The 13,921-nt window shown below is 40.2% G+C and overlaps 1 protein-coding gene across 1 annotated transcript in view; it reads left to right on the plus strand.

The window, feature by feature from the left end:
- LOC142059816 (putative cation-transporting ATPase 13A4) overlaps window positions 1-13,921 on the plus strand; it is a 43,273-nt gene that overhangs the window by 6,306 nt on the left and 23,046 nt on the right. Inside the window, exons 2-11 of the mRNA XM_075098939.1 lie at window positions 1,559-1,732; window positions 4,233-4,370; window positions 6,593-6,663; window positions 6,756-6,836; window positions 7,714-7,783; window positions 8,762-8,896; window positions 9,308-9,380; window positions 10,033-10,164; window positions 11,051-11,221; window positions 11,658-11,815. Coding sequence (XP_074955040.1) covers window positions 1,559-1,732; window positions 4,233-4,370; window positions 6,593-6,663; window positions 6,756-6,836; window positions 7,714-7,783; window positions 8,762-8,896; window positions 9,308-9,380; window positions 10,033-10,164; window positions 11,051-11,221; window positions 11,658-11,815 — 1,203 coding nt within the window. The remainder of the gene's footprint in view (window positions 1-1,558; window positions 1,733-4,232; window positions 4,371-6,592; window positions 6,664-6,755; window positions 6,837-7,713; window positions 7,784-8,761; window positions 8,897-9,307; window positions 9,381-10,032; window positions 10,165-11,050; window positions 11,222-11,657; window positions 11,816-13,921) is intronic.

Here is a 13,921-nt window from a genome sequence, read left to right on the forward strand (position 1 = left end):
GATTACAGAAGCCTTTGAAAATGCTGAGCGTGTGCATGTCAGGGTGGTATATGCAGGTCCTGTGCAACGCAGGCCACTTCCCTGTGTAGTTTACTATACTTTTTCCCTACATTTGCCAATTTCTTCCTTTTAGACACCCCATGGAGATTACCTAGGAAGATAGAGTCTGTGTTCTGGAGAATGACATAGAGCAGGTAGGCCAAGGCAGTGAGTGGAATCACTGGGTAGGGCCTGTATTTCACATAACAAGCAAAGACACCAGCACAGAACCAGGAATTATGCATTACTCATCCTTCCAATTACACTGCCTTTCCTTCTCACCTTATGAATGGATCTTGCAATATCTGTGGCTGCAGATATCTGATCTTCAGAAGCAGATTGCACAATTGGTGCAGATATACTAGCAAGATGGAGATTGAGGAATCTTAACCCTTATGTTAGCAAATTCTCCTGGTCACCTGATGTAATTGGAGCCATACAATATCCCATCTTAGATCAGGGCTGGATCTCCTCTATAAATTCATTGTATACATTTCATTTCACATTTACCAAGTTCTTGCTAGCACTACTGAGAGGGAATTTGGCTGTGGTACCAAGACCTGGCAGCTCTTAAACTGTAATGCTGACAGTCATCTCTGAAGTTTTGGGCAAGTCACCTTACCTCACTATAACAATTTCCCCAGCTTAAAAAATGGAATAATAATACCTACTCATACAGCTACAGTGAGTAGCTTCCTTTGGCCCTCTGAACATGTAAAGCATTCTGCAGGTGTTCATTAGTTGATCTTAGTAACAATTATTATTATTATTTTGGGATGTTAGGGCAATGGCACATTGGCAAGGTCCAAAATCCCCATACTGGAGCTGTCATGGAAGATGGTACCAGCCTTACAAAGGCTGTGTGTGTGCTGAGTTATGCAAAGCAGCTCCGGCTGGTGCAGCCACACAGTGTCATTCATGACCATGCAGAGAGACTAGCTGAGTCTCTGAAGTATAGGTGCATTAATGCAGACTTACTGCTATGGCAAAAGAGCAGTAGTGCTTCTGATTCTGAAGCAGGCACTGTCCTAGTTCCTGCAGTGGGTCTGCACCACTCTCCATGTCTGCACCACTCTCCATCCCCTAGTGCAGGCGTACTCAAGTTCTTCAGCTGTCTCATCCAGGGATCTTAAAAAAGCTGACCAGGCAAATCTGTGTTCCTGACTTGGGGCCTAAAGATCAGGACCTCTATGTTTTGATATCCTTCCAGCTCATGCACGCACATAAGTGTCTCATGATGAGTTTCATAACTACATAAAACAATTTTAGAGGGTTGGACAGACTACAGCAATCTAGATTTTGTGAAGGTGGCTGAAAACTTATGTGGAACATGCAAAATTTTTTTCTAGTCATGTTTAGGACACATAAAGAAGCCAAATACAAGTTATCTGACTTGTTTTTTCAAAATACCATAACAAACAGTACCTACGGGAGAGCAGTGGATGATGGGAAAGTGTAGGATTCCAGGCATTTCTTTAAGAGGAATAGTAATGATTTTTAACTTGTCTTTGCTGTACAGGAGATTTTTGGCTACAAAACCCAAGGCTGCCGAAAGGCCTTGTGCGTTGCTGGATACATCTTGTCCTGTGGGGCTCTGCTGCTGCTGTTTTACTGGAAGCCAGAGTGGGATGTGTGGGCGAACTGCATCCGCTGCAGCTTGGAAGAAGCAGACATTGTTCTGCTCAGAACAACAGTAGGTGCCTACTTTAATCTTTAAATTAGCCCCTAATGTGTAGTTAATTGGAAGGAATCCAGTTAGCTGAAATCTCATACATTGCTGGTGTCCTGCAATAATATGTTTACCAGCATTGATCTAAAGAACTCTCAAGTATTCTACAAATTATGTGTAAGCTGATGATTGGAATGGAAGGTAACAGCTGATGAGACAACAAGCTGAAAGAAATTGGGGTGAAAAATACTAGTATCTGTGGTTTCAAGACTGTGTTATTTGCTTTTAGTCCTTCCTCCTCCCTTCCACGATCTCTGTGCTTTCTACATTGCAAGTCTGTGCTCCAGATTCTAAAACACCTGTTTGGTTGGCAGTGTCCAGCAGATCCTTTTTTCCCTCACTTGGCTGTCCTGGTGAAGCTGCCCCTCTCTGCCAAAATTTAGCCAGTGGGCCAAACCAAACATTTGTCTAGCTCTGTCCCCTCCAGTGTCTGACAGTGTGTGATCAAAATAAGGAAGAGGGCAAGCTTAGACTGCTTGTTTTCTTGACTGTATGTTTCCATTTTCCATCAGCCCTTCCCCATGTCCAATAAGCCTGCAGTCCTGCGGTTAATGCTTTCAGGGGTGTTATGTTTTGCTGGTAGTTTCCTAATACAGATTTCTATGTTTTGAGGACTGTACTGAAGCACTGCAACATACAGAAACCCTGATTTAATTTCATGGAAGCTATTGCAACACTAAAAGAAGGAAACTGAGACTTGACTCTGAATCCCAGTTGAGCCTGAATACTCCAGGAGCTGGTGGGGTTGGTTTACTTCCAAAAGTTTGATTTGTTCTGCTTCAGAGATCCCTGAACAATGGCATCTGCAAAATGTGCAATTCCAAAATGGAGCACTTGCTACCACTGTATTTGAGCTGCCTTCTTAAATGAGCAGAGCAGCATGCAGTTAAAATCTTGGGTTTTGAAAATCACAAATCTGCCTGTTGAATATTTTATATTGAACAATCTGCATCCTAATAGGCTGAGGGGGTGTATTTTTTTTAGAAGTAGTATATTAGGTTTAATCTCCCTTTTTAATCCTCAGTTCAGTTTGAATTTTTAATTACCTATTCTTGGGTGTCATTTTAAATGGATTTGCCATGCCAAGCACTTCTCAAATTAGTTTTTAAATGATCCTTTATAGAATTAAACTGAATTGAATCATATTGTACATTCTTTTTATCTGGAAGCTCTCTCAAAGTATGCTCTGGGTATTTGACAATTTCAGATTTCCTTCATGGTTCTTTGTATTAAAATTACAATTTTGGTTTTTTCCCCTACATTCTGATTATGTCAGTTCTCAAATGTGATGGCTACTGCTAATGAGGATACAAGTAATCCCATCAGCTTGATCCTTGGAATTCTCTTTTGCTTCACATAAAACCTTCATTCATAATTCATCATCATCTCTGCAATTGCAATAGGAAAGCCTATTAACTCACTTTTGTTTTTGAATTTTGACTCACTTTAGTTCAAATAATGAGCACCTGTGTTATTCACTGCCTCCCATCTCAATCTGCATCCCAATGTCTACTAATTCTGAAATTTAAATTAAAGATAAATATCAGAAAATAAATGTTATTCTACTCAAAATACCAGTTTAAGAAGAAAAGTGCACAAATAAATAAGATATAAACATTATTAAAGTTATTTTTTGAACCCTTTTATTATTCAGAAGGTTATTATTTGGTACAGAATCTTTTTTTTCTGTTGTAATTTCCAAATAAAGTTTAATAACTCTGCTTTCAGAACCTGGCTGGCTGAGGTAATCAGCTTTTTCCATCTGCCAAACTGCTCACACACTGAATATGACATAGAAGTCAGTCTCATAGTTGGCTGTAATGCATGTGGTTCCATGTTCAGGACTGAAACTTAACATGAGGGTACTTATTACAGTAGTTGCTCTAATCTCTAAGACTCTACTACCAACACTAGTTATCATGCAGTTCCAATGTTGAACTTACTGTATAAAAAAATAGCAAGATCATTAACTCAGTTTGTGGTAGAAGCTTGTTTAAGGTGCCATAAGGGAGGCATGGTGCTAACACACTTGTTCCAATGAAGTGTTAACACTGGAATCACTGTGAAAAGGCATTGACACTAAACATCCATTTTGCAGTACAGTGCTATGTTCCTTTTGATCTTCCCTTTACAATATGGTCACTGCATCTGAGACTGTCCTGTACTGTTTGCCTGTCCTAGACCGTGACCTGGGTGTTCCCATTCTATCCTTATCAGCCAAGCACTAGACCTGTGGTCAGTGAATTATTTGCCGTACTCACATTTTTATGGGACTGCGGTTCCACTCCCATTCTGCTGATTTATCTATTAGTCACAGGTGCTGGGAGGTCGCTGTTGGTTAGTTCTTTAAAAAAGCTGTAACAGTACTCTAGAAAGGCCTACTGAAATCATTCACTCCAAGGTGATAGTGAATTTGTTCTGATTGTGAGGGAAATTGTGATATTTCTCTTATATATTAATTTAGGATGAATTTCGGATTTATTCGCGTAAGACTGTGACATGGATCTCTGTGTCTGCGCTTATCAAAAGTAGATCCGATTATCCAGCCACTGCTGAAGAAGACTCAATCATCAGCAAAGCCATAATGAAGCCAAGTTTGCAAGTAAGTGAAGTATTCCCTGCAGCATCTGGGAGATGGTGGCAAATACCAGCCATGCTTCATAGAGTGAAAGTGAGCTGAGAAACATATCCAACTAAGAAACTTGCAGCTTGATGAACATAGTGAGCTGTGTAAGAACAAGCTAGAGATTTTGTAGAACTGTACTCACCTCTGTAAAAATCGTCTCTTACTCCAAGGTGGGTTATGAGAAAAGAATCCTCTCTACTCCTGAGAGAAGACCTATATTGTAAGTAGGAATGCTCCAAGACACTGGTGTTGGTAGTGAAGAATCAGAGTTCTAAATCAAAAACTCATTCCTGGCCTACAAATCAAGGAATTTAGGGGTGGCTGTGTCTGAAAGGAAATTGTGAGGAACCGAACATCACAGATCCCATGGTAACATGAAAACACGGATGAATGGAGCTGAAGAGGAGTAGAATAGAAAAGTGCCTAGGCTGAGCTGCATCAATATTTCCAGAAATGTTTCATGAAGGTGACTCTGAAACACATTTTGCTTTCTTGCCTTTGTACGCAACAATTTGTGCTTTGAATTACTTTTGCTGGAGTCGGGTCTTGCACTGTTTACTGTTCCTGCAAAAATGTATCCTGGTCTCTGCCGGTTCCATAGCTTTGAGATCCCAGTGAGGCACTGGGGAGAAAGTAGATGATTAAATGATCCAAGCAGATTGCAAGGTCCCTCAAGAGTTGAGTAAATATAATTATCCCCATTTTAGAACGAGTACCAGACAGTTCAGTTATATGTCTTGCTTAGCATTACACATTAAATTGGTGTAAGCAATAGGAATGCAATGGTACACTTGCTAATATCTGGCTCTTGATTATAGATACTAGATCACTGCACTGGACAACCCATAAAAGAGATATATTTCCTTCCAGGAAATAAATTTCTAACTTACTAGCATTTATTTTTGTACCTACAGCAATTTTTAGTAGATATTTTCATTATAAACCTAACTTTAGCTGAGCGAAGCTGTTGCTATTACTGCTGTTTTGTATGGGCATATATTAATGTACATGAGAAAGTCTAGTGCTGGCTAGTTTAATCATCTGGCACAGTATGAAAGTGAAGACTGGCTTGTAACATTCTTCAGAGGATCGAATTAGTAACATAAAAAAGCCCAGTATAGCCCTCAAATAATAGGCCCTTTGAATAACACTTTCATATCAATCAAAACAACTAGATAGAAAAGAACAGATTTCAAAGCAGCAAAGAGCAAACAGTTTAATCCATTAGCAATTCAAAAGCCCCTACTTATACGTCAGTTATAAAACCTGTTTGCTGTTTAAGCTACCTAAGTCCACAGAGTAATGTGTAGTGCCTGAAAGCTCTCCAAGGACCTGTTCTGTCACTCTCTTGAGTCCCTCATTTCCCACTCCAGTTTTTAGCATTGCAAATATTACAGCTCCTATTGCACAAAATCCTAACTGCAGACCTCTTGTTAGATTAATGGCTGTGGTTATAGCTCCATTTTGAGGCAGTGTATGAGTTGAGTATAGATTTCATTGGCCTATAATAATGCTTATTGCACTGGGTAGGGAGAGTCCCCTGAAGCTGATTTCTGTATTACTTACGCATATAGGTATATAGCCTTGCCTTCTTCCAGCTGATATGAAGTGCCATTATTCTAATAGGCTTCACTATTTTTTGCACAGTACAGGACAGACTGCTTTTTCAAGTTATAAATGGCAGCGTATGTTCCTAATGGGTAACTGCTCTGCAAGGGCTTAGCTTTAGCAGTGACTCAGGAAGTATCCTGGGATGGCCTTTCTTGTCTATTGGCACCTCTTCAGCTGAAGGACTCGGTACCATGCCTGCAAAATGCCCAAAGCCCCGCTTTCCTCAAGGCCAGACAGAAGATAAGGGTGTTGTTGACCAAAGCTGACAACTGCCTGTGTACCCACCACTGCATCAGTGATCTGTTCCCTTCGTTCTGTGAAATGAAAGTGAGGGCTGTAATGCTGTTTTGTACTCGCTTGACCTGTAAAGTTTACTGGAACCTGCACTGAGTTGGGGATCCCACTCTATAACGTAACTAGGGAGTTAGTGGATGCATTCCTGTCTTCTCTCCCTCCCTGTCCCCCATATGATTTGCTCTATCTGTCCTTAACCCCAGTGAGGATGCCTAGCTGCGATCTGTGAGCAGGCCTGGGAGTATTTTTGTTTGCTGTGTTGCATATATTGTTGTCCCTGTTTTGTTTTACAGGTGAAAAGTATCCAAGTACAAAAAATCCGCTATGTCTGGAATATCTCTGCAAAACAGTTCCAGAAAGTTGGGTGAGTTCAATGCCCTCGTTACACAAGGCTCTGAGGAAGTCAGGCTTCTTTGTGAATAATGTCCTGAGGAAAACATTCCCTTTATATTTTAGAGCCCTAGAAGACCACCACACTTGCTCAGCTATACATGCCAAATTTGGTTCTGGTCTCACCTGCAATGAACGGAATGTCAGGTACATGTTTTAAAACATGAGTACTTAATATATGGATCTCAGAGAGATGCAAATTCACTGGTGTTGATGCGCTTTCCTTGAGTTTCTTGTGTATCCATTAATATGCACATAATTTTAAATGAAATGGCCATGCATGAAAAATTGAACGAAAAGGGCTAGAGAATGTTGTGTATTCCTTGTCAAAGTTTTTGAAATGTCCCAGTATTCATCACTGTTATTGTTCTCAATCAGGGAATAACTATGTCCTGTAACTAACTCTAAGGAGTTCTTATTTGGAGTAAAAGAAAGTCTCCATGAGATGGTGCAGATGAGTTGTATGTGTGCTTCTTCAGTGGGGCTCCATGTAGTTGTACTGAACTTCTACATCAATTAGCTCTTAGTCATTTAGTTTATTCTCATGAACTACTGTATCATTAGACAATTTACAGAACAGGTATTCCTGAAACTGCTACATAAAGAAATGACCTTCAATTGATTAAATACTGAAAATCCAGCTCCTGACCTTAACTTGTGTTGAATCTTACATTCAAATCACCGTTAACTTTATGCAGAACTATTTGGTTTTAGATCATTTAGTTTTAGGTGAAGAATCCTTTTGTTTATGGTGCTTCAAAGGAATTTTTGTGTGATGGGAACATTTACCTAAAAGGCTGTGTTACCTCTTGTCTGTTTACGTAGGTTTCACTGGTACAGTCACCTGTTCTGACAGACGTACTCTAGGGGCATTCAATTTTTTATCTTTTTCTTGGCGAAAGATCCTCACAGCCTTTAAACTGGGATCAATACAATCTCTCGGGACTATTGGAAGCTGCAGCTTCTTGAGTGAGCTACATTGTTGCTATTTTACCTGCAAGTGATGCATCTTTATCCCATACAGGAGGGTTATATGTGGGCCAAACACTATTGATGTTCCAGTGATCCCTATTTGGAAACTACTCATCAAAGAGGTTAAGCATTTCTGTTGCTTTTATTGTGGGCTATTTGGGGAGGCAGAGTGTGCATATAGAATATAAGGGAGTCTATGTCTGAATTACCCTCCCAGTACTCACTCATCAGAAACACTCCTTTTTCAAATCCTGTTTAAAGCCGTTCCATGAAATCACCATAAATTAATTTATTCTCCATTGTTCCCCATGCCTTTATGGCTGCTTGGTATTTGCATGTATCTGTGTCCTGGGAGCTCATTCTGTTGGCCTTAGAAGGGTCAGTGAATGTTTACAAGCTGCACTGGAAATCAAACCTTCCAGGCAAAGGCTTTCTCTTAATCAGCAGAGACTAAATGAAGAGCAGTAGCTGGTATATGCCCACAGCTGCAGAGAGATCTGATGAGCTCATGGCTCTGGGCGCAACACCATGGAAAGCACCAGTATCTTTTCCAGACAGGAACTGGCTATATGTGGCCTAAACAGAATGTTTATGGAGATGTGCCAGTGCTATGTGAGCTCCATCCTCATGGCACAGCCTGCTCTTCTCTCACATTTGTTACATTTCTTGTAAAGAAGCAAGCAAAAAAAGGTTCGTGCTGAGCCACTCACATCTCAAATAACATCCTATTGGTCCAGATTATGTGGCCATTCTGCCAGATGGAGATGGTCCAATCTGATTAGACTGAAGCCACTGAGACCAAATTAATAAGGGGGTTGGGAGACACAGCTTTTAAATAATGGAGTAATAATTGTTTTATTTTTTATAAAAGAAGATAAAATAATATATAATATTGTATGACTGTATGTGTATATATACATACATTCATATGTATAAATATATAATATAATAAAAATTATTTTTTATAAAAAATTAAAGACTTTATATAATGGAATAAAATAGCTTTTATTTCAGCCCATTTCTAACAGGACGGACTGTCTGGGTATACTGGAGCCATCTAAATGTGGCCAGCTCTTTAATATTGCCCTCTCTCCAAACAGGTCTTAAATCCATTTTACGTGTTCCAGCTGTTCAGTGTATGTCTGTGGTTTGCTGAAGATTACATGGAGTATGCCACTGCCATCATAATCATGTCTCTCCTCTCGATTTTTTTGACTGTATATGATCTTAGACAGGTGAGACACCTCACCTTTTTTCAAAAGACAGGTTTATTTCTAATGCCTGGGAAAGGCCAGGATGTTAAAACATGCACACGTACAGTGCTATGAGAGTTACTCAGAGGTTAAGTCTCCTGACATTCTGTAGTAGCAGGCGCAATGGCCTGGCCTCCTAGTCATCATAATCTCTGTGTGGTTCTTTACCCACATCCTCCCTTCCCCATTCCAGTGCTTTGCTTTGTAACCTTTCGTTACACCTTCTCTGTAATTAGGGTTGGGAATTTCTTTCTCTGTATGATTGTATAGTTCCTGGCAGGGCCAGACCCCAGTTTATGAGGGCTCTCATAACCACAAATAACAAAAGGGAATAATTGTTAATGGATGAATTGCATCATGTAACACTTTTGTGTGTTCTCCTTTAATTTATAGCAATCGGTTAAACTGCACAGACTGGTTGAGTCTCATAACAACGTCATGGTCACAGTCTGCAGAAATAAGGAAGGTGACTCCTCTACACTTCTTTCTTCAATGTGTTCTGTTTCTATAGCAATTTATATCAAGCCCAAGAATGCAGAGTATCAAATTCCTTCTAGAGCAGTTTCCTCTTCTGTTTGTCAGCTCGATTAACTAGCTTCTGCAGATTAGATTAATTTGACGTAGAAGTATGTTGTGGCACATCAATCATATTCATAACTGTTTGAGAGCAGCCTTAGCAAAAAATTATCAGGAAAACCATGTCATTTTTCTTAAAGCAGTGCTGACAAAGCCAACCACGTAGTCATTAAATGGCTGTGAGTCCACCTAATTGATCCATGCAAAGTCTGTTCATTGCCATGGTATTTAGAACACAATCCAAAAAGACGGAGTCAAACTAAGAAACAAAGAACCAAGCTTCTTCAGTTAGGTCAGTGCATTGGGACAATAACCATTGGTTGGGCTCCTGGGAAGATAGGAAGGAATTCTGCAGTTCGAACTGATGCCTAGGCTTTTCTAAATATTGGAGGTTGTATTTTCAGGTCCTACTTGTGGTCCTGTATTTATCAGCCATTATAAAAAAAGTAAGAATCTATTCAGCAGGCAGTTCCTTGTATTTTTTTCCCCTTACCACAGAGAAATATATGAAGCACAAAGTTTTCATCACATGTCCCCTACAGGTTTCCAAGAGCTGGAATCACACCATCTTGTTCCTGGAGATATGCTGGTTTTGAAAGAGGACAAAACCCTTTTGCCTTGTGATGCCATCCTGATCAGTGGGCAGTGCATTGTAAATGAAAGCATGCTGACAGGTACAGCTCATTGCTCCCAGGTTTACCATCAAAACACCATCATAGCCCTATGGCTTCAGCCAGTGACACAGATCATGGAGTGTTGTCATGTATCACCCTTATTATGAGATAGTCCATAGCTAGCCTAGAAGGGGATTCTTTCAGGTGTTTGCTATAATAAAGACTGAATTGTAGTTAGCCCCAGCTTATCCAAATAGACAAGATGGTGCAGATAGATGTTCATAGTTCTGTTTCTTGTCTTTAAATTTGGTCCTGGTCTGAATCAAACTGAAACTCACAGTTCTGAAATTTCGTGTAAATGAGAAATTCCAGAAACCCCTTTCATTTAGAAAGCTTCATCTGCCAGAAAATATCTCTTCTGCTTCTCCTTAGTGTGTCTGCTCTGACATAAATAGGATATTTGTCAGCTGTCAAGGGTTGAGCTAAAGGCTCTCCTATTTACTAGGAAGGGGAAATAGGGAATGTTATGTTTAATCTGCCTAAGGGAGTAGTGTAGTGACCTGCACATGAGATTAAAACTAGGTAAACAACTTGTGGCCATCGACTGGAGTCATGTAACACCAGTTCAGTTCTCTTTTGAAGTCTGTGTATCTCCAGCCAGGGTTTGGAGTCCTTGGACTGCTTTTAGTCCTCAGACTTACACGAAGCAGTTGTACTGACGCAAAGGAGAGCTTTTCACTGGCAGAGGCTGTGTGCTTTCTAGGCTTCAAACTCTTATTTACTCTGGAGAAGTTAGAATTTAAAAGTAACATTCCTTTAAAATGGTTGTTCTAGTAAATACCTTTAACTTACCATCTAGTTGTCTAGATACTGTACTTATTTGAAAATCAACAGGCTGGTTTTAAAGCGTACTGCAGTTTTTCTCATCTGAGCTAATCTTCCCTAGGAGAAAGTATTCCAGTAATGAAGACCCACTTACCCCAAGCTGATAACTTCAAGCCCTGGAGAATGTACTGTGCAGAGGATTACAAAAAACACATCCTTTTCTGTGGAACAGAGGTCATACAGACCAAGGCAGATGACAGAGGAGTAGTGAAAGCTGTGGTGCTGCGGACTGGTCAGTCAACACTTTGTTCGCTTTTCCTTTCGTGCTGTTTTTTACTGGAACAACCTGACTTAATATGCCCAGTCACATTAAGTTAAAGGCGTTAATCCAAATTCACAACAGTCAGATGGAGAATCTAAATCCTGGGCTGGGCTAAGCTATTATGTGTTGTTTTCATTTTCTTGGCATAACTTTTACAAAAAACATTACCATATGATTACAAAGAAGAATTTTGCTTTGCTTCTGAGACATTGAAAAAATCCTCCTCCTTAAGACAAAAGTAGCTTTTTCCTGTATTTTGCAGAGTAGGTCACGTACACTGAAATGAAAGATCTGGGCCTTCTTTCTTAAGTTACAGAAATGACGAGTCATTTTGAAGCCCTTCATTCTTTGTAGAGAACTTTTGGAAATATTTTCCCCTTAGAATGATTTTAGTTTGTCTTTCCAGGTTTCAATACAGCCAAAGGGGATCTGATAAGGTCCATTCTCTACCCTAAACCCATGAACTTCAGGCTGTACAGAGATGCCCTCAGGTTCCTGATGTGCCTTGTAGCATTTGCAGCCATTGGAATGATCTACACAGTGTGTGTATTTGCACTTAATGGGGTGAGTTACTAAATGCAGGAGAAATGGTCACACCCAGTTTCAAGAGACTTGAAACTTGAGTGGCTTCATATACATTTATATATAAAAATATGGTTCTTGTCACTCTCCTCTTTGCCTTAGAATATGAGGCCATTTTACAATGTAATTGAATTTGTGACAGTACATAAGCTCTCATACATTCAATTCCAAGGTGCCAAAACCCACTGTTTCCCAAGTCATTTATTCTGAGGTGTTAGCAAATCCTGTGCAAGCCCTGCATGTCTAATCAGGAGCCTTCTGTACACCGGCTGCCTCTGTTTGTGTGTTGCCTGCCCTGTGCTTGCTGATACATGTAATTATCAATGAACGTAATTAGCATAATGCTTTCTAGAGCTCTGAAAGTGTGAAAGTGGGAGATTCCAAGAGCTTAGCACTCTGCGAGTAGCTTTTACAGAGTTTCTGTGGCACTTTTCCTACATTCCTAGAAAAATCACAAGTGAGTCGTGGGTTAAATGGGACGCAGGCTGATGTGTCATTGTGAAAGGCAGCTTTCAAAAAACTTCAGTTTAGATCAAAGAACCATCTGTCCCTGACCACTGTCTCTGGGAGTAACTGGTATCAAGTGCTTATGGAAGCTGGTTAGGAAGTAGGGCAAGTGTAGAGCAATTCTTCCCTGGTATAGTCTCTAACTTCCTGAAGAGAAAGGTCTATACAGTTCAGTAAGCTGCCTTTTGTATCTAGATAATCTAGGTGTAATAGCCACTGAAAATCTCCCACAGTGTTCTTGAATATATTTCTGAATTAATTTATGCCTTGGACTTGAGAGCACTTGTGGCAGTGATTTCCACAGTTTCATTATGTACTGCGTAAAAATGTTTTTAAAGCTGCTCTCTAAATCACTGAAGGCACTGTAGATTTTTGTTTTAGAGAAGTAGCAGATAGCTGCTTTCTATTTGATGTTTGCTGTACTATTTATGATTTGGAGAACATTGGCCACCCCTTCAGCCACCTTTCTTCCATGTTACAGAGCCCTGAACAGTACAGGTGTAAGCATGTATCCCTGAAATTTATTGATGTTACAAAGAATTCCCTGTTTTCTTCATATCTTTGTGTAGTCATTTGGTGAGCAGGGCGGGGGTAGGAAGGGAGATAACCTTCACTTAGTTATCATGCAGCTTAGTATCCTTAAGAGCTTTTGGGAAATAACTTTTGCAAAGCCAACTATCCTGTGTCAGTTGAGTACCCACATGTCCACTGATTTTTTCCAGAGTTCTCTACTCTAGGGGGTTTATGGAGTATTAATTCCCTCCACAAAGGCTATGTTAGCTCTTCTCTACTGTGCCATATACATGAAGTGTCAGTTAATTCCATGTTATAATTTTAATCAAGTTTCGTAATGTAGAACTTGGACTTACGGTGTGAGGAAGCAGCAAGGGCCAGCTATTCCCTAGGGGAAGACAAGCCAGGAGCCAAGGGTGCCCAGAGCACAGGTAGTGCCCTCACTGACCAGGACACAGTCACATAGTATCTGAACGTGGTGGAGAGTGCTGGGTGCTGGTAACAGCTCATCAATAGTCCCAGGCAAGGCAAAGTAGTAAATAATCCAGGCAGACCAGTCAGAAGCAGAAAGAGATGAGGGCAAGAGACAGGGCTGCCACACACCTCTAAAGGCATCCATCCAGGAGACAGTACTAAAGGCAGGTATACCTAAAATATGGCTCAGACAGGGACTGAAGGCCCAGGGCTGAGCATAAATGGAGCTCCTGAACCTATGAGCAGAGGGTATGGGCGGAGGTGAGGCTAGTGAGGGTAATTAAGGCCTATTAGTGCATGTATACCCTGCCATATTGATCTCTAAATCTCTGGAGGGCTTGCCTAAAACCCTTTTAAAAACAGTTTACTAATTCTCATGCATCAAGGTCAATGTAAGAAATAGTTGTACACTGTAGACAGTAGTTCTGCAGTTTTAAAAACTTAATTGGTTTAGAACTTTGTCAAAAGCTTTCAAGAAATCATTTCATGCCTTGATAATTATCTGGCAACGTAAAGTCCAAGTCCTGAGTTACAAAGTTGATTCTGCAATTCAGCTTTTGAATAATTTTTCTCATTTGGAATAATCTACAATCA

This window comes from Phalacrocorax aristotelis, chromosome 7 (genome assembly GCF_949628215.1).
Source record: "Phalacrocorax aristotelis chromosome 7, bGulAri2.1, whole genome shotgun sequence".
NCBI lineage: Eukaryota > Metazoa > Chordata > Aves > Suliformes > Phalacrocoracidae > Phalacrocorax > Phalacrocorax aristotelis.